The 21,085-nt window shown below is 39.8% G+C and overlaps 1 protein-coding gene across 1 annotated transcript; it reads right to left on the bottom strand.

The window, feature by feature from the left end:
* Positions 1-14,647: 14,647 nt before the first annotated feature.
* LOC129475250 (olfactory receptor 13H1-like) lies at positions 14,648-15,574 on the bottom strand. The gene is given in 1 exon segment (XM_055267410.1): positions 14,648-15,574. A coding segment is annotated over 1 exon segment (927 nt).
* Between the last annotated feature and the right edge of the window lie 5,511 nt (positions 15,575-21,085).

Raw genomic sequence — 21,085 nt, 5'->3', positions numbered from 1 at the left:
TTTGTTCTATCTGCAGAGAAAGAAGAAGGAATTCAATTCATTTTAATTTGAGAGGTAATTATTTAGTATTTGCTATATCCTCAATCTCTATATTGGGTGCTATTAGGAAGAGATGTCTACAAAACAAGTAATGTCATTTGGATCTTTATGTTTTAATTTGGGAGATAAAACATTCATATACAGCATAAGATTAATTTGCTAAGTAGCACAATCCATTGTGAGTCTTAATTTCTTCATCTTTAAAATGAGGGAGGTTGGACTTTACTTTTGAACACTCCTCTTAAAGAAAATGTGCTATCTTATTGTTCAGATGTAATCAGATTCCCGAATCACAGAATTGCTAATTATCCTTTCCCACTATGGATATTTGTCTTTAGCTGATTCACATCCATGACATAAAATGTGTGCCCAGTTCACTCTCACTTCTTCCTTACCCTGAATACTCAATCAATCACCAAGTCCGATTGGCTCTTCCTCCTACGTATATTTCAAATCTACCTATAATGCTTATGTAGTCAGAGCCACCATTATCTCTTATCTGTACTAATACATGAGTTGCCTAATAGGTTTCCCTACTTCCATTCGTGCCTCTCTCTATAGTCTTCCACAGAGCAGCCAGAATCAACTTTAACAAATAAACACAATTACGACCATATCCTGTCTATGCTTAAAACCTACTTGAGGGCTTCTAATTGTACTTAGAATAAAATCTAACTTATTACCAAAACCTACAAGACTCTAAGTGATCTGACCCCAACCTTATCTTGCACTGTCTTTTCTTGGGCTCATAGTGTTCCAGCCATACTGTCTGTATGAGGCACTCCAAGCTTGTTCACATTTCAGGACTTTTGCACATTGTGTTCTCTGTGCCGGAAATATTCTTCCTACTCTTTTTTTTGCTTTGTGAACTCTTAATAATCCTTGATATTATATCTCAGCTTAAAAGGGGCTTTTTTTTTTTTTAAACTTTAAGTTCCGGGATACATGTGCAGAACGTGCAGGTTTGTTACATAGGTATATGTCTGTACTTGTCAACCCGTCATGGTTTGATAATGTTTCAAGCCCCGCACACATTAGCTATTTGTCCTGATGCCCTCCCTCCCCTCAACCCCCACACCCCGACAGGCCCCAGTGTGTGTTTTTCCCCTCCCTGTGTCCAGGTGTTCTCATTGTTCAACTCCCACTTATGAGTGAGAACATGCAGCGTTTGGTTTTCTATTGAAAATGAAGTTTCTAAGAAAAGTCTTCTTTAACACCACCCCTTCTTTGAAATCAAAATCAGATCTTTTTGTTACAATTGTTAATCGCACCCTGAACTTTTCCTGCATGGCCCTTATCACTGTTTGTATTTATATATTGATGTAACATTTAATTTCTGTATTCTTACTAAATTATAAACTTTGGGACAGAAGAAACCCCGACTGTCCTGTGCACTGGCTTATTTTCATCATCTCACACAGTGCCTGGCACAGAATATGGGTTTAATACATGTTTGTTGAATGAATCAGTGCCAGTTATTTGGCTCTTCTGTCTTACCTAATGTCAAGAAATTGATTTGACTGGGAGTGCATTAAATTGGCTGGAGAAAATAAATGTTTGAGGGTGAAAAGTCTATGATAAGAAACAGTATCTCATGTTTTTCAGTCTTATGAATGCCTTGTAGCTCAGAAATAAACTTCAATGCTTTGCCTTTTTAAAATCCTACAATTTGCCCTTTGCATGGAGGGAAGGTGGTATAGTGAAGTGAGGAAATGAAGATTATTTTAGAAACAGAAACAAAGTGTTTTTTTTGTTTTTTTTTTGAAATGGAGTCTCACTTTGTCATCCAGGCTGGAGTGCAGTGGCACTATCTCAGCTCACTGCAACCTCCGCCTCCCCAGTTCAAGCAATTCTCCTGCCTCAGCCTCCCACGTAGCTGGGATTACAGGCATGCGCCACCATGCATGGCTAATTTTTGTATTTTTAGTAGAGACATGTTGGCCAGGCTGGTCTTGAACTCCTGACTTCAGTTGATCCGCCCACCTTGGCCTTCCAAAGTGCTGGGATTACAGATGTGAGCCACTGCACCCGGCCAGAAACAAAGTGTCTTTACACCTTTTCATCCATCCAAATTTTTATTTACTTTGGTCTGGTTTTATTAAATATGAATCCTGGCCGGGCGCGGTGGCTCAAGCCTGTAATCCCAGCACTTTGGGAGGCCGAGGCGGGTGGATCACGAGGTCAGGAGATCGAGACCATCTTGGCTAACACGGTGAAACCCCGTCTCTACTAAAAAATACAAAAAAATTAGCCGGGTGTGTTGGCGGGCGCCTGTGGTCCCAGCTACTCGGGAGGCTGAGGCAGGAGAATGGCGTGAACCCAGGAGGTGGAGGTTGCGGTGAGCCGAGATTGCGCCACCGCACTCCAGCCTGGGGGACAGAGAAAGACTCCGTCTCAAAAAAAAAAAAAAAAAAAAAAAAAAAAAATGAATCCTATCACAGAACAGTTCATTATTAAAGTCAAGATTTTTTTTCCTGGATATTCTGTAATCACCCATCAAGTTCTAGTCACAAATCAGAATATTGGGTCTTTATGGTATATAGTTACAGAGACTCATGAGGCAAGTATCAGGTTTTGGTGAGAGCAGGCTCTGGATGGAAAGGTTTGTCTTAGGAGCTGGGCAGCAGGAAGTATCATCCAGGTTAATGGCATAGATAATCTTTTTGGATTCTCTACTCAAGACATACGCCAAATCTCAGAAGGCAGAAGACCTTTATGGACAAGTAATTCAGGAAGTAAAGTAATAGATTATAACAGGATACTCAATAAAATTTGACGCAGAGCAAGGAGACTCTGAATAGGAATCAGAACCAAGGCCAGACAATCTGAAAAAAAAATACTTAACTGCTGTGCAACTTCTAACTAAAGTTGTTTCTACTCGTTACAGAGTCATCCTCCAAGGAGATCCTTGGCTTCCTTTAATGAGAAGTACAATGCTCCTTTTTGTTCTGTAGATATTCCCAGATTTGGAATCAGAAAACAGAATAAATATGAAGGGAAAATGGTTCTTGAAATAGGGTTATTAGACTGAAACTGAGTCAGAAGTCAGCTGATCTGGCCTTTGTGCATTAGACACCACAACCCTGGTTTCCAAATAGTGTTACAAGAATGGGACTTTCAGGGTACATACTTTTTCAAGGGGTACTAAAGTTTCATACTAGAATGATGACATATTTAATCATAAAGCCTTAGTTTGGCTTACAGTCCTCACCATCTTATAGTCCTAAAGATCGCAAAACAAACTAAACAAACACCAGCATAAGTAGCGGGAAAATAACACATTTTTGTATTTATATGATTTAAATGCATCTCACCAGACTAACCATATTTTTTTTTATTGAATAATTCAGTGTTTTAGCACTGTGAGAGCCAGAATCTTTCTAAACTAACTAGACATATGTAGAGATACCCACACATAAATTCACAGCTTTTTAAATTTTAGAAATATTTTGGGTACACTTCATGGCTTTTCTTCACACAGTTTTCTCAAAACAGGCTTTCCTCGTCCCATCTACCATGCAAGACAAGAGTGTGCTTCCCAGGAGGATTCATTTCGTTTTCAATATTAAAATTAAGGGACATGTGGAGTATCATCCTTTTTCCCTGAGCTCCTCAGAAAGCTCCCATAAGCACAAACTATACTTTATGAAAGGGATAGTGCTTACAGGCAGGAATTTCTATTATCCATATCATGCAGTACAGAGTGGTGGTTAAGGAAATGGATTCTGCAGCCGTGTTTGAATCCTGGATCCATCACTGATACACTCTGTGACATTGGTAGCTTGTTTCACTTGTTTATATCTCAGTTTCCTCAGTTGTAAAATTGGGATAATTGCAGTATATATATCATAGAATTTTAGTGCTATATATGTATTATCTACTATTATATTAAAATGAGGCCCCACTCAGGAAGTATCACTCATGAGAAAGTGAACACCATGGTTATCTTTCTTTTCTGGAGGGCAGAAAGAAGAATAAATGAGGATACAAGCAAGGCACTATGGTTAGATTATATTATAAGCCCTCTGAAAGCAGAACCTACATTTTATTTATTTCTATAACTCTAGTATGCGGCTCACTTCCTGACACATAGCAGGAAGTCACCAAGTATTTTTGGAATTGAATGTATTTACTCAACTGAATAGCAAAAAGCAAAATAAATAAATAAATAAATATGACAAAATCTACTAAGCTCTCTAAGAGTTGTGTTAATATAGCCCTTTGTATATTGCAACATCGTCAGCTCACTGAGGTGTTAGAGTCTTTCAAGGGGAGTGAATTGCAGTTGCATCGTGGGAGATTCATGTCAAGACTGACCATTCCACATATTCATGCTGATTTGTTCCAAGAGACAAATATGGCTTCTTTCCTCCTTGCCAGGGCATACGATTCTTCACTTGCTTTTACAGTGAATTGTGTCTTGATTTTGCTCAGCATTTGAGGAACCAATGGGTCCAAAATATGAACAATAGAAGGAGAGGACAATCTTAAACATTTTTTGATGCTACCTTCTGAGTTTATATATTGTGGCTTCAATGAAGCAGTTTCACTGAAGAGACTTCAGGCACCAGGTCCCTAAAAGGCAACTAATTCCCACTACTGAGTTGAAGGTGTATATTCATTTGGGAGTGTTATTTTTATGTCATTAAATTACATGTAGCTTTTGCTCACGAATTCCAAGGCTTCAGTACTGACTCTATGATGAAACTTTTGACTAACATTGTTAACTCCATTTGTGCTCTTGAGTTACCAAGGAGTAGGGCCATTCCCAGGATAATTACTGAGTCCCCTGTTTCTTGAGAGGGTTCTCAACATGGCTCAAGAAGATGATGAGTGTTCTCAGCAAATTAACACAGGAACAGAAAACCAAACACCGCATGTTCTCACTCATAAGTGGGAGTTGAACAATGAGAACACACGGACACAGGAAAGGGAACAACATACACCGGGGCCTGTCGGGGGGGGTGGGGGGCAAGGGGAGGGAGAGCATTAGGACAAATACCTAATGCATGTGGGGCTTAAAACCTAGATGATGGGTTGATAGGTGCAGCAGTCCACCATAGCACATGTATACCTATGTAACAAACCTGCACATTCTGCACATGTATCCTAGAACATAAAGTAAAATAATAATTAAAAAGAAGGTAATAAATGAATGGGGTGGGTGTAGTGGCCACTATCTATTGAGACTCTATGAAAACTTTCAATTAAGCATTTAGGTAAATAAAATTCTGCAAACAGTGTTTACTGGAGGTCTCCTCTTTCTCTTCACTTTTCCCCAACTTCCCCCACTCCATCTCAGCCATCTTTGATTTGAGTAGGTTCTGGAAATCCCAATTTTTCCTAAAGCTTTCCTAGATTAGTTTTGCGGTACCATGCAAACTGTCACTGTCTAAATATATTCCTGCACCCTTTCATTCACTGCCCCGTTAATTTATTACATCTATACATATATCTAATTACAATAGTTTTATTTATTGATTTCTTGCCCAGTTTGTGCTCTGAATATATGATACGCTTGTTTATTATTTTTATGTGTATGCTTGTTAAAATTCCCAAATTAGTTATCCAGATTTTAGGGGGCAGAAGCAAGGCATCTTTGCAAAAAGTCTACCTGAGTGCTACTCAAAATGTTTGCAGTGAGATAAGGACAGAATTGAGAGTAAACATTTAGTAACTGTCAAAGTGATTTGATATTGCTGTGACATTTTTATCATATTTTATCAAATATCAGCCTGCAACAGCTTGGAAATTTTTTTAAAAAACTGTCCTTTACCACAAATAGTTTGAGCAACATTTGTGAGCACTTACATTTAATTAATTCTTATTATGCATGCACTCTGTGCCAGGAACTATGCTAAGGAGACAGAGATGAACAAAACAAAATTCCTGCTCTCAGTGAGCTTATGATCTAATTAAGGATAAACACTCCAAAACAAGCATTATTATAAAACAGCACGAAATGTATCAAATTGCTAGTCAAGCAAAATGCTATTAAGCAAAGGAAATGGAATTACATAATGCAGCTAGGCTTAAACAAGGTAGAATGAGCTTTGAGGAGGGCTTCACTGAGAAAATGACATTTGATTTGGCTCTTGAAGGGGGACTGAGATTTTACCAGGCATAGAAAGTGGAGAGGGTTCTGCAGGCAGAGAGAACAGTGTGTATAGCAGCACTGTTACATAAAAGGTTCAGGGAAAGAAAGTATTGTCTTCCTGGAGCATGGGGTCTGTGGCGATGAGGTGGATAATGAGGATGGAGAGACTAGCAGGGGCTTCAATTAATGTCACACATCCTGTAGGCAATAGGGAGCCACTGGAAATTTCTAATCTGGGAGTGAGATTATAGAGGGGGTGAAGTGACATGATGAGATTGATGAGATTTTCCCTTTAGAAAAATCACTCTGGAGACAGTGATTGGATGGCTAGTTTAGGAGGAAGTAACACTGGACTAGAGAGAAATAGTTAGGAGTGTGTTACAGTCATCCTGGTAAGCATTGATAAAGCAGTGAACTAGGACAGATGCATTGAGGACAGAGAAGAGGGGGTGGGTTGGGGAAATATTTCAGAACAAAACTCAATAAAATTCAGTGAGTGAGTGGTTGTCAAGGGTAAGTGAGAAGGAGATGGAGAGATTAACTCTGAGGATAATGATAATTCCATCATGCAGCATTTGTAATATGCTTTTAACTTTTTAACATCTAACATCTATGATCTCATTTGATCTTTTAACCATTCTGTGAGGTAGGTTAAGGAATATATTTTCCCCTGTATGACAGATGCAGTCCAGAGAGGTTAAGTGATACACTCAGAGTTCCATAGCTCATTAATGGCAGAACCCAGACTAGAATCCAGACTTCCTGACGCCTGAGCATGTTTTTTTCCCAGTCTCTCATGATGTTGCACTGTAAAAGTGTTTGACCTGCTGTTCACACTTAACCAGAAACAGTTACTATGCACATTACTAGTGGAGAAAAAGAGGAGAGGGAGAATGTGCTCAGTGAGATGGGGGTAAACTACTTTTGCGTCATTTGGGAATTCAATAATAACAACAACTTCAATAATAATGATAAAAATAGTTAACGTTTATTGAGGGCTTACTATGTCCCAGCCACAGTTCTCAGCATTTTAGATAAGTTAACTGATTTAATCTTCTTAACAACCCTACAAGGGTCAGTCCTATAATTGTCTTCGTGTTATAGATGACGAAACTGAGGCAGAAAGCTGCCCAAGGTCGTATAGCTAGTAAGTGTCAGAACCTAGCTATTTTGAACCTAGACAATCTGAACCTACAGTGTCTTCCTCTCTCTGCTCAGCAACAATCTTGCCTTCTTCCTACCCCTCTTCAAAGACTCCATGAACGCATCAGGCTCTCATCAGAAAGATCATTAATCTAGGTATCAGAAGAATTGTATTCCAACCCCAATCCTGTTACTAACTGTTGACCTTGATAATATTATTGCCTCTCTAAATTTTTTGTCATCTGTAAATGACAGTTAATAATATTTATAGCAATATCTGATCTTCTTATCTCATTAAATTATTTTGAGGATGATAGGAGGTAATATGTGTTCAAGAATAAAATAAACCGTAAAGTTTGTAAAGCGCTTTACCAGCATAAGAATTAGGAAGATATAGCTTTACAAAATAATGTTGCCTGTGTACATGTCTGTCTCTCTACCTTTGAGGTGAACTCTTTGAGGGAAGGGAACAAATATCCTTCCTTCACCACTGCATCCCTAGTGATGAGCATAGTACCCACTATCTGGTAGACAGTTGATAAATATGTATTCAATGGATGCTATATGTATGAATGCTTGAATGGACAATTGAAGGAGCAGCCTCAGGATGCACTATTTAGAAAGCAAGTAGGCACTTCAATTCCTGGCATTTTAGGTGCAGATAATCTGGACACCATAGTGATAGCTAACATTGTTCTAAGTGTTTTATTTTACATAAATTGAATCATATGTATATTCTTATAACCAACCTATGAAGTCATATTCAACACTGTCCCTGCTTTTTCCAGCTCTCACCTGTATTGTTAAGTTTGGAAGCTACATTTCCCACACTTATTTGTCAGTCAAGTTCAGTTTTGGATTCCACCCATGAGAGGTACTTGAAGGAAACTTCGCAAACAGAAGGGAAGTAGACACCATCACTACTCTTCCTCTTCCTGACATCTTGTTTAGGTGTGTGGGCTTGATCAGAAAAGATTTAAGTGATTTCTGAGCATTCTCTTGTGAAACATCTGCTTCAGTGACGTCATTAGCAGCAGTTTCCTAACAATCTCTAAAATTTCCCATGATTCCCGCAATTCCTACAACTGTCTCATTTTGCTGGCAGTTCCCTTACCCTTTCTCTCATAGCCCTTCCAAAGGCTTTGTAGGCCCCTAGTTCTCTGTGTTAAATGCCTTCCTGAAATAACTATAGAGTGGTTTCTGTTTGCCTGATCGAACTCTGAGTGCTACACTTTACAGGTGAAGAGACCAAAGCAGAGGGTAACTTGAGTGAAGAAGTGGCAGAAGGAAGGACTGAATCTAGCAAGTTTTGCCCCAGGGCCTGTGCTCTAAATAGTTATACTCCACTGCCTCTCTTCAACTGAAAATCCAAATCCTATGAATGGGGCACTGTATCTTTTTCTGAAATCTCCATGAATATTTCAATGGAAATGATCATTTGGAGCCTGCTTTTCAGTTTGTAAACTTTCTTCTCAACTTTTGACAGAACAGTCTTAGTTTCAACACAGTCTTTCCATCTTTCTTTCCATGGTGAAGCAAGGTAAGCTTCACTACTCAGCTGTTGGGGATGGGGAGTAGGGAGGAGTCCAGTGGAAGGTTTCACGGGATCCTTGTGATTGATCAGGCAGAGAAGCACTACTCAATCTCAGGAATTTTCAAAAGCCCAGCATTGATTTCATTTCACAACACCCTCACAGAGTTCATTTTTATCTTTAAAATAAATTAATATCAATGTAAAATTAGATAGCCTCTAGAGTTAGTGCCTAGAAACTGAATGTTAATGCTGGCAGGGCCAGAGCTGTGTTAACTAGCTGCCGTGTTTGCCTTCTTTTTCAGTCAAAGCTAACATTTAAAGTCAGAGAGATAGATCTATATATATTGATCTGGAGGAACGTTGATGATATATTGTCAAGTGTGAAAAAGCAAGTTACAGAGTAAATTGATGATATGCTTGCATTTTTTTAAGAAAATAAGAGAAAGCCCTATATAAAATAACACCTGGATGCAGAATGTTAGAACTAGAGAGGTCTTTAGGTAGCTAAACACAATCTTCCTGTTATATTGATAAGCAAGTTTGAAGGCCAGAGAGAGATATAACTAAGGTTACACAGCTTGTTAGTAGCAGAATCAATTCCACAACCTTCATCTCCAGACTCCACTATGTCACTCTGTCTGTAGGCTGTGCCCATACCAACAAGTCAATAAAGGGAGAAAGAACCTAGTGACATAGCTATACTATTTTGTAGTAGAGGGACCATTACTGAAAATGTGCATCTCATTTCAAGCTGTAAACCAACTGTAATAAAGAGTGAAATATTTTTCCCTCCAAAGGCAGAATCATTAAAACCTATACACTTAATATTCCACCTAATTTCTGAATTTTCCTTTATGCGAAGGCACTCTTTGATTCTTTCAATATTTCATTGATTGTGCCAGTTTATGTTTATTTCACAATGTTTGCTTGAAAGGTTTATCTTTTTTTTATTTTATTATTATACTTTAGGTTTTAGGGTACATGTGCACAATGTGCAGGTTTGCTACATATGTATACATGTGCCCTGTTGGTTTGTTGCACCCATTAACTCGTCATTTAGCATTAGGTATATTTCCTAATGCTGTCCCTCCCCCCTCCCCCCAACCCACCACAGTCCCATATATATTTAGGTTAGTTAGCTCTTCTTGTTGAATTGATCCCTTTACCATTACGTAATGGCCTTCTTTGTCTCTTTTGATCTTTGTTGGTTTAAAGTCTATTTTATCAGAGACTAGGATTGCAACCCCTGCCTTTTTTGGTTTTCCATTTGCTTGATAGATCTTCCTCCATCCCTTTATTTTGAGTCTATGTGTGTCTCTGCACGTGAGATGGGTTTCCTGTATACAGCACACTGATGGGTCTTGACTCCTTATCCAATTTGCCAGTCTATGTCTTTTAATTGGAGCATTTAGTCCATTTACATTTAAAGTTAATATTGTTATGTGTGAATTTGATCCTGTCATTATGATGTTAGTTGGTTATTTTGCTCGTTAGTTGACGCAGTTTCTTCCTAGCCTCCGTGGTCTTTACAATTTGGCATGTTTTTGCAGTGGCTGGTACCGGTTGTTCCTTTCCATGTTTAGTGCTTCCTTCAGGAACTCTTTTAGGGCAGGCCTGGTGGTGACAAAATCACTCAGCATTTGCTTGTCTGTAAAGTATTTTATTTCTCCTTCACTTATGAAGCCTTGTTTGGCTGGATAGGAAATTCTGGGTTGAAAATTCTTTTCTTTAAGAATGTTGAATATCGGCCCCCACTCTCTTCTGGCTTGTAGAGTTTCTGCTGGGAGATCAGCTGTTAGTCTGATGGGCTTCCTTTTGTGGGTAACCCGACCTTTCTCTCTGGCCACCCTTAACATTTTTTCCTTCATTTCAACTTTGGTGAATCTGACAATTATGTGTCTTGGAGTTGCTCTTCTCGAGGAGTATCTTTGTGGCATTCTCTGTATTTCCTGAATCTGAATGTTGGCTGGCCTTGCTAGATTGGGGAAGGTCTCCTGGATAATATCTTGCAGAGTGTTTTCCAACCTGGTTCCATTCTCCCCGTCATTTTCAGGTACACCAATCAGACGTAGGTTTGGTCTTTTCACATAGTCCCAAATTTCTTGGAGGCTTTGTTCATTTCTTTTTATTCTTTTTTCTCTAAACTTCCCTTCTCACTTCATTTCATTCATTTAATCTTCCATCACTGATACCCTTTCTTCCAGTTGATTGCATCGGCTCCCGAGGCTTCGGCAATCTTTGCGTAGTTCTCGAAACTTGGCTTTCAGCTCCATCAGCTCCTTTAAGCCCTTCTCTCCATTGGTTATTCTAGTTATCCGTTTGTCTAATTTTTTTTCAACGTTTTTAACTTCTTTGCTATTGTTTTGCATTTCCTCCTGTACCTCGGAGTAGTTTGATCGTCTGAAGCCTTCTTCTCTCAACTCGTCAAAGTCATTCTCCATCCAGCTTTGTTCCGTTGCTGGTGAGGGACTGCATTCCTTTGGAGGAGGAGAGGTGCTCTGCTTTTTAGAGTTTCCAGTTTTTCTGCTCTGTTTTTTCCCCATCTTTGTGGTTTTATCTACTTTTGGTCTTTGATGATGGTGATGTCCAGATGGGTTTTTGGTGTGGATGTCCTTTCTGTTTGTTAGTTTTACTTCTACCAGACAGGACCCTCAGCTGCAGGTCTGTTGGAGTTTGCTAGAGGTCCACTCCAGACCCTGTTTGGCTGAGTGTCAGCAGCGTTGGCTGCAGAACAGTGGATTTTCATGAGACCACAAATTCAGCTGTCTGATCGTTCCTCTGGAAGTTTTGTCTCAGAGGAGTACCCGGCCGAGTGAGGTGTCAGTCTGTCCCTACTGGGGGGTGCCTCCCAGTTAGGCTGCTCAGGGGTCAGGGACCCACTTTAGGAGGCAGTCTGTCCGTTCTCAGATCTCCAGCTGTGTGCTGGGAGACCCACTACTCTCTTCAAAGCTGTCAGTCAGACAGAGACATTTAAGTCTGCAGAGGTTCCTGCTGAATTTTTGTTTGTCTGTGCCCTGCCCCCAGAGGTGGAGCCTACAGAGGCAGGCAGGCCTCGTTGAGCTGTGGTGGGCTCCACCCAGTTCCAGCTTCCTGGCTGCTTTGTTTACCTAAGCAAGCCTGGGCAATGGCAGGCGCCCCTCCCCCAGCCTCGCTGCCGCCTTGCAGTTTGATCTCAGACTGCTGTGCTAGCAATCAGCGAGATTCCATGGGCATAGGACCCTCCGAGCCAGGTGCGGGACACAATCTCTTGGTGTGCCGTTTTCCAAGCCCGTTGGAAAAGCGCAGTATTAGGGTGGGACTGACCCGATTTTCCAGGTGCCGTCTGTTACCCCTTTCTTTGACTAGGAAAGGGAACTCCCTGACCCCTTGCACTTCCCGAGTGAGGCAATGCCTCGCCCTGCTTCAGCTCGCGCACAGTGCGCTGCACCAACTGTCCTGCACCCACTGTTTGGCACTCCCTAGTGAGATGAACCCAGTACCTCAAACAAAAATGCAGAAATCACCCATCTTCTGTGCCGCTCACGCTGGGAGCTGTAGACCGAAGCTGTTCCTATTCGGCCATCTTGGCTCCACCCCGAAAGGTTTATCTTGATAGTAAGGAACATTTTGCACAAAGCATGAGACTTACCCTAATACCTAGCACAGTGCCTGCCTTAAAGTAGAAACCTAATGTTTGTTAAATGGATAAACTAAAGATTGAATTCATTTGCCTTTTTCGGAATTTTTTTCTTTCTCGATATTAAAACATTGTTTCAGAGATGAAGAGTACCATGTACCTTTAAAAATGTATACAGTTTGAATAAATCTTGCATTTGTTTTGAAATTAAGCTGCTTTGATAAGTGGTTTATGCATCCTCAATTATTTTTCATTTAGTTAGTAAACATGTGAGACAGTCTCCTTGTATCCATGGTACTCCCTTTTGCAACACCATACAATGTCACATCAGCCCCCAGCAGTCACGGTAAGAGGAACACACTATCTGTTTGCTCAGTAGTGCTAGGTACTGTGCATTTTATTTTTTTCTACCTGTTTGTGTCTGGTTCCTCACAAACAGGTAGAAAAGGCTGCTTGGGAGATGACTTCACCATGTGTGGTGGAGGCCCAAAGTAAAGTGAGACCAGGAGACAGGATATCTGGGTCTTCGTTCTAGATCTGCTTCCAAACAGTTTCATTATCTTGGGAAATTTACTCCACATTCAGTGAGCCTCAGATTTCTCATCTAAAATCGGTTATCTATAATAGATCATTGTTTATCAAAACCTTTCCTTTTAGTTTTAGAACTCCCTTTTCAAATGAAATAGCTCACAGGAAACGACCCCCCATTAGCAGGCTCCAGGCACCACAATTGAGTCCCTAAAAACTATATAAATCAAGATTTGAAAAACATTGCATTATGTCCATCAACAGAAAATGGGTTTTTAAGATGCGGTAAATGTGTACAATGAAATATTATTCAGCAATAAAAAGGAACAAATTACTGATACATGCAACAATGTAGATGAATCTCAAAAGCAGGCTGAGTGAGAGAACCCAGACACAAGGGAGTACAGACTGCATGATTTTATTTGTAGTCAATATTTAAAAAAACAAAAACTAACATATAGTGAAAGAAATCAGACCACTGGTTGGAATTGGGGGTAGTAGGAGGAAGGGATGGGTTACCAAAAGGCAAAAGGAACTTCTGTAGGTGATGAAATCGTTAGGTAGCTTGATTGTTGTGGTGATGCTGTGAGCATCTGTCAAAACTCATAGAATTGCACACTGTAATTGGACAGTTTATTGTATACAAATTATGTCATGATAAAGTGGATTAAAATATCACTGCATTAGTCATCTCTAGGGTTTCTTATGCCTTTAGATATAGTAAGTGGGATCTGGAATCAACCTGACGTAGATTTAAGTACTGGCTCTGTGGCCATGGGCAAATCACTCAGTTTCCCCACTTCTAAATATGGATGGGAAATATTGCCATGGCATTGAACCACTGTGTGAATTCTATGTGATAATAGATATAGAGAGCTTCGCTCAACCCCTAGCATATCATAAGTTCTCAATATATGGTAGCTGCATTTATAATTCTATGATTCCAAATAATTTTACAGACTTAGTTTTACAAATTCAGAGGTGGCATATATATGATCTAAATTCTAATTTTGACTCCATTATCAATTATGTATGACTAGATGAGTCTCAATGTCTACTCTGTTTCCTCATTGTTAATACAGAGGGAAATTGTGGTGGTGTTCTTGCCAACTCCATAGGAAAATTAGGAATATAAAATAGACTAATAGATTAGAAAGATGTTTTGAAAAACAAAAAGCAAAAATAAAGCACTCTACACAAATGTAGGAAATAGCTATGATAATTTTTCTCATGATTCCAAGATTAAGTGGAACAAGGAGATTGTGCTTACATAACAGGGCTTACCCTCAGTAAAGTTGTAAAGTTTCTGACTTTTGTCTTCTGGCCTTTTATTATACCATTCTTTGTCTTATTTTCCAATTTCAGTTATGCCTCACCTGCTGTCAACAGTTATAGAAGATTCTCTTGCTATATAGGTCTCTTCTGTCAGTGAGAAAATTACTCTGATAAGTTCATTTACCTGAAGGTGAGTAACCTAATGGGTAGCCACTAACAATATTCTATGTAAAGAAAGAGCAAAAATAATACCTCTAATGGCAATTCAAGTCTCAGTAGGAATAATATTTGGGGTGGGAGCACTTCCTGAAGCTTCTCATATGTCAATCACTTCCAAAGATAAAGTCAGATCCTTTAAAACATTTTCTCCATCAGGGACAATGTGTTATTTTAGATGTTTAGAAGCAAAGAAGGCTCATGTCCTTTTCAACATAACTTTCCTTATTGCCCCTTTAACATCTTTGTTTCTCAGGCTATATATCAGGGGGTTCAACATGGGTGTCAAAGCTCCATAAAACACTGAGATAAACTTGTCCTGGTCAGGGGAGGACTTGGACTGAGGTTTCATTTACATGGAGATGGCTGCCCCATAGAAGATTGTCACCATGGTCAGGTGAGAGCCACATGTGGTAAAGGCCTTGAGCCTGCCCTGGGGTGAGTGAATCCTTATGACAGCCATAGCAATTCCTATGCAGGAGAGGAGAACAAACCCAAATGGTAGCAGCAGGGTGAAGATACTGGTGATGAGGATCATAAGTTCATTGAGGCTGGTATCAGAACAGGCCAGCTTAATGAGGGAGAGAATCTCACCGACAAAATGGTTGATGACATTAGCCCCACAGAAGTGAAGCCTCAGGGATAGGATGAGCATGGCAGTGAGCACAAGTGACGTCCCCCATGAGGTAGCAGCCAAGCAGACACACACTAGGCCATTCATAACCACTGAATAACACAGGGGATTGCTGATAGCAACCACACGGTCACAGGCCATGGCAGCCAGTAGGAGGCAATCTGCTGTGGCCAAAGCCAAGGGAACACTCGTTTGAGCCAAACATCAGGGATAAGAGAGGTAGGGATGGGTAGAGAAACAATGCACCAAAGCCTGGGGCATGCAAGCTGTTCCATAGCAAAGGTCTAAGGAAGACAGGTTACTAAGGAAGAAGTACATTGGACTGTGGAGGTTGGGGTCAAAGTGAATAAGAAAGATCATAAATCCATTCCCCAACAATGTGCTGAGGTAAATTATCAGCACTAATGTGAAAAACGTGTCTCTCCATTGAGGATAGTTAGAAATGCCAATAAGGAGAAACTGAAACACTGCTGTGACATTGTCCATGGCCATCTTTCCCTCTTGCCACTATTCATTAAATGGATGCCAATTGGCTACTTAATGTTACCTGAAAGAATGAGAATAAAGATGGAGGGTGTGAGAAAGGTGGAAAGAATTAGGATGTGCCGGATCATTATCTTTGTCCTTTTCAGAAGAATGGGACACAAATGGAATGGATATTTATAATGGGAACAGAGGCAAAGCCAGATATCCCCCCCCAATCCTAAGAAAATGGAAAGTTCCTTATCTTTTTGAAAATAGCTGTACGAAAATTTCTCCAGCCCTCCTCCACTAGAGGTCTTCTTGAATAATTTTTCCTAACTAAGAAGACAGGAAAGGTAGGCCATCTTCCTGACTTTCTCATGTCATTTTCCAAGATAAATCTGATATGTAGACATGATTGAATCTCAGTTAGCCAACCAACAGGGTACCTTCTGACACATGTCTTAGCTAAAATATTGTCTATGTTTGGGATGTCTCTCACTCCTAGATTGTGCATGCCTTCATTTTTCCATAGTTCCAGAATTTACCATGGTGCCTGACATAAAGTAGGTTCAAGGTAGCTCTTTGACCTGAGCTGATATTATGTAGATGGAGTAGTGAGGTCTGGGAGGACCCTCTACTAATATCCCCTGCTGAAGTTACATTTCTAGCTTCTCCTACATTTTCTATTCTGTTGTTGTTGAGCCCGAGTCAGGAGTATGAAAATTGAACATGATGTTTCTAAAAGTGTGGGTGGTAAGGAGAGGGTCTGAGTATGCAGCCTCACTGAAAAGGCTCTCTTATCCCATCCTCACCCATCTCTTTCCCCTAGCCCTGCTTCATTTTTTTATAACACATTCTAATATCTGAAGTTATATTAATAATTTGATTACTTGCTTATTATTTGTCTTTCACTCAAATGTGAATTTAATAAGAGGGCCCTTGTCTGCTGTTTACTGGTGTATTCCTAGAACATAGAACAGTACCTAGGGGATCACAAGAACCCAACAGGTAGTAAATGAACATATAAAGTCCTAAGCATTCAGAGCTGTTATCCAGAATCTACCTACTCCTCTTGCCACCTGCACTGCCATTCTTTATTCTAAGGCATCGTCATCACTCACCTGGATTTTTCCAGTAACCTCCTCATTGGTTTTCCTGTTTCTAGTCTTCTTCCCATTCAGTTCAGATGATTCAGTTGAACTGTAAGTGTAATCAGGTCACTTTTCCATTAAAAAATATGTTCTATTTTTATTGAAGTATGACTGATACACAAAAAGGTACACATATTTTATGTATACATCTTGAGTTTGAAGATAAGTATATACTCATGAAACGGCCACCATAAATAATGCCATAAATATAACAAACATCCCTAAAACTTTCCTCCTTCTCTCTTTTATCTTTGTAATAAGAACACTTAACATAAGACCTACTCTCTTAATAAAATTTTAAATATACAATATCATATTGTTAACTATAGATTCTCATTTCAACCTCCCTAAACACCAATCTCCTTACTATGACCTACGAGGCCCTATATGGTTTGCCTCCCAATCACCTCCTCTCTGAACGCAGTTCCTACCACCCTTTCACTTGCTTACTTTGCTCCAGTCACACTGGCCTCCTCACCATTCCTCAAATTCTCAAAGCCCATCCCTTTCACAGAGCCTTTGATGCTGCTGTTCTGTATTTGTGAAAAACTTGCTGCTCCATATTTATGAAACCCAGATTCTTGCACAGCTCACCTTCTCAATTCCCTCAGGTTTTTACTTACAAAGCATCTTTTCAGCATATCCTTCCTGGGTCACCTCGTCTAGGAATTCATCTCCAGCCCCTGAAATTGTATTACATCCTTTCTGGGTCACCTCGTCTGGGAGTTCATTTCTAGCCATTGAAATTTTATATCCCCCTTTCCTGCATTATTTTCTCCTTAGAACTACATCTAGCGTACTGTATAGCTTATCTATTAATTATGTTTATCGCTTGTCTCTATCAACTAGAATGAATGCTCAATGAGGTCAGGGTTTTTCTGTTTTCTTCATTGCTGTGTGCCCAAAATGTAGAATAGTACCTAGATAGGAGCTCAATAATCATTTGCTGAAGGAATGTGTGAATGGAGTTCTTTCGCTGTTTCTTATTGAAAGGCAACCTCTCTTTTTCCATCTGCCTCTTCCCTTGACATTACTGTTTCTATGTTAAGCACCCCTTTGATGCATATGTGTTTCTCCATGAAACTAACTCACATTTTCTTTCTAATCCCCTCCTTGAAGCTCCTGCTACTCACTTGCTATGTCTCTAGACAAGTTTCTTCCCCTTACTTGCCTGAATTTTTATTTCCAATCTTGTTAAACTAAATTGTCTCTAAGGTCCCTTCTAGTTTCAACAAGCTAGGGTTCTCGACTTCCCTCAGATAAAGAAAAAAAGAACTCACTCCACAGAGTATTGAAATGTGTTACATTTTTCTCCTTTGTTGGGGAGACATGTAGGCTAGAGAAGGGTTTTTCTAAGAAATGAAGTATCCCTAATCATCTCTGAAATGGGAAGCTCTCTCACTTGTCCTTAAAAGTGTCTTTTTTTTTTTTTTTTTTTTTTTTTTTTTTAGATAGAGTCTCACTCTGTCACCCAGGCTGGAGTGCAGTGGCGCAGTCTTGGCTCACTGTAACCTCCGTCTCCTGGGTTCCAGTGATACTCCTGCCTCAGCCTCCCAAGCAGCTGGGATTACAGGTGCCCGACACCATGCCTGGCTAATTTTTGTATTTTTAGTAGAGACGGAATTTCACCATGTTGGCCAGGCTGGTCTCAAACTCCTGACCTCAGGTGATCCACCCGCCTCAGCCTCCCAAAGTGCTGGGATTACAGGCGTAAGACACCGCTCCTGGCCCTTAAAAGTCTTTAAGAAAGAAAATTTTCTAACGTTTGCCTTCCATGTCGTGGCCTTCTAGTAAGTTATCCCTGTGTCACATTGTCTACCTTTTTCAGCGTATCAGATAGGCTAGGTGCACAACAAAGGTAAATCCATATATCCAGGAAAGTGTTTGCTATTTGTGAAGAGGGAAACAAATGTAAGGGATGGAGAGGGTGGTGACCTGGCTTCACAGGAGTGCCCTCAGAGCTTGAGAGACTTAACGCTGCCGCTGTCTTCATTTATCACAGGACCCCGAGAAAGAGATTTTGCCTTGGCCTGCCTCCACCTTTCCAAGTGAAAATAGAGAAAATCATCTCTACAGAGTGAGAACATACAAATATATAGTGAAATGGCTACATGAAACAATGCCCCGAAGCCTGTTATATTTAAGTTAGTATAGTCACATCTTAAATTTTTTTTGAATATTTGGGAGTATATTTAGCTCCCAATTATCTACATATGGGTCTTTCACAGTGGAATATTTAATAAGATAATGGGCCGGCCACAGATGGGAGGGTGAACTGGTTTTGCATTGAAGTGCATGGCTGGTTATTATGCCATTTAAAACTATATGTTGCTCCTAGAACTCTATAAAACACACTACTTTTGCTGTCAAATATTAAATATTGATAAAATAGACGTTTTTCCTCCTTATATGAATCTATCATTCCCAGTGAGCCACAGGATGTATTTCGTTTTTCCAGTATTGAAGGAGGGTTTATAAAGTGTCTTTGCCTCAGTCCCTCATGAGCCCAGTAGAATAAATTGATGAACCATTTGACTAAAAATTGGTGATCAGTCTATGGCTGTGAGATCGACTTATTTATTAAATGGGGTTAAACTTGCTGATAGAGACTGGGGTTGAACTCATGACCTTGCCCCCATTAGTACCATGTTTGGACCCATAGAACTAAAATGGATGACAATTTCCCTCTCACACTTAAAGGCTACTCAGTATCTAAATTGAGGGGGCTATTTTTCATTTAGTCTAGGCCCTGGCCTCCAGAGACAGTGCTGATTGCCTCATCCTAGAATTACCATTAAAAAATTCCTGGCAAACTGAACCCAGCATGTTTCCCATCTTAGTCCTGTTACCTGCAATTATTTATTTATATAGCATAACTTTCCTTTTAACTAATGGCTGCCCCTTGTCTTCCTGGAGATTGTCCATCCCAGATAGATAGTTAAAGGCCCAAGAAGAGGAGAAAAGGAGAAAAGAAAATAAATTAAAACCTTGTTCTGTTACCTACTCACCAATGGAGGTCCCTCTCAAGTATCAGTAAATGGAACAGAATGGGCTGCCCAAAAGAACAATTCTCCAAGAGTTGCCAGGCTTAGCACTGTGACAATCTCCCTGCAAACTTCCTGGCAATATTTCAAAAGCCTTCCCAGCTTCTCAAACTCACAAATGCCTAGAAACCCCTGAAGAAAGAAAATTCTTTTAGATTAGGTCAAATCTCAATCAACAAACCCTTTGATCTGAAGCCCTTGATAATGGTATCTAATTAAATTATTTAATGTCTTAGACAAACATTTCTTTCAATGGCATTTGACCTACATACAACCTTATTCAATCTTCCCTAGAAAAGTTATGACATATAGAGGATTGAGGTCATTTGAATGCTCTGCATCAAGACCCTTAGGTTATTTCAATTTGCAACCTTCTAGTTTAGACATCCATTGCCTCTTGGCAATATTTATCTATGTATTATCTTATCTCGGTGAAATGGAATCCAAATAAACCAAATTGTCACTTTCTTAAAAAAAGGAAAACAATAACAAAACATTCTGCACCCAGGGCTTTAAACTAAATTGGATGATGCCTAGGAAAGGTCCTGGGCTCTGTACATACCCTACCAGTTTCCTACTCTTCCTTCACAACCTCTTCTCAGTGCTCAGTAGTAAAAATATATAATTTCATACCCACAAGGTCCTGTGCATCCCTCAATCAGCGAAAAGATCGAATATCAGTCACTCTACCTGCTCACTAAGGCTGGAAAATAGACTCAAGCATTTCAAAAGCATTATAATGGAGTTGAAACAAAAAATGTCTGGATACCCCTCATTTACCTAGAAAATATAACTGACCAGAACCTGCCTTTCATTGAGCAGTTTGGTTTGTAGAAACTGCACCATATTTCCTCTTCTCTCTATTTAGGCTCAATTCCATCAATCTATATGTTTATCTGGAAGCTGTCACCAGGCCTCTATCTCTGGGAGCATGTTTGGCTCTGAACGAAATCTATAAACTGTACCTACTTGGCCTACTCAAGATGTCTGGGGTCTAATTGTCTTTCAGATTCAATTCCAAATGGAGGAAGTAAGTTGATGAGCTGCTCAGTAACTTAAATAAGTTGAAGTTTCAAAGTGCTACCAGACCATTTATCTCACAAGTAGAGTTCAAAGTTTCTGATCTTTACCAGAAAGAAATAATTATCTTCTGAGAGCTTCAGGGACCTCATCCCAAACAGGCAATTAAGTTTTGCCAAACCAGAGCTGTTTGAAAAACAAAACAAAACACAAAGTGGCATTTTGTGTAGGGAAAACAAATAAAGAAAAGAGAAAGGAGACCTTTGAGACTGTAGGACTTTTGTATACCACTACTGGACTTTCCAGAGAACTAAGAAATAATT

Source organism: Symphalangus syndactylus, chromosome X (genome assembly GCF_028878055.3).
Source record: "Symphalangus syndactylus isolate Jambi chromosome X, NHGRI_mSymSyn1-v2.1_pri, whole genome shotgun sequence".
Lineage (NCBI taxonomy): Eukaryota > Metazoa > Chordata > Mammalia > Primates > Hylobatidae > Symphalangus > Symphalangus syndactylus.
The sequence above is the reverse complement of the archived record's forward strand: the minus strand, read 5'-3'. Positions and strand labels throughout refer to the sequence as shown.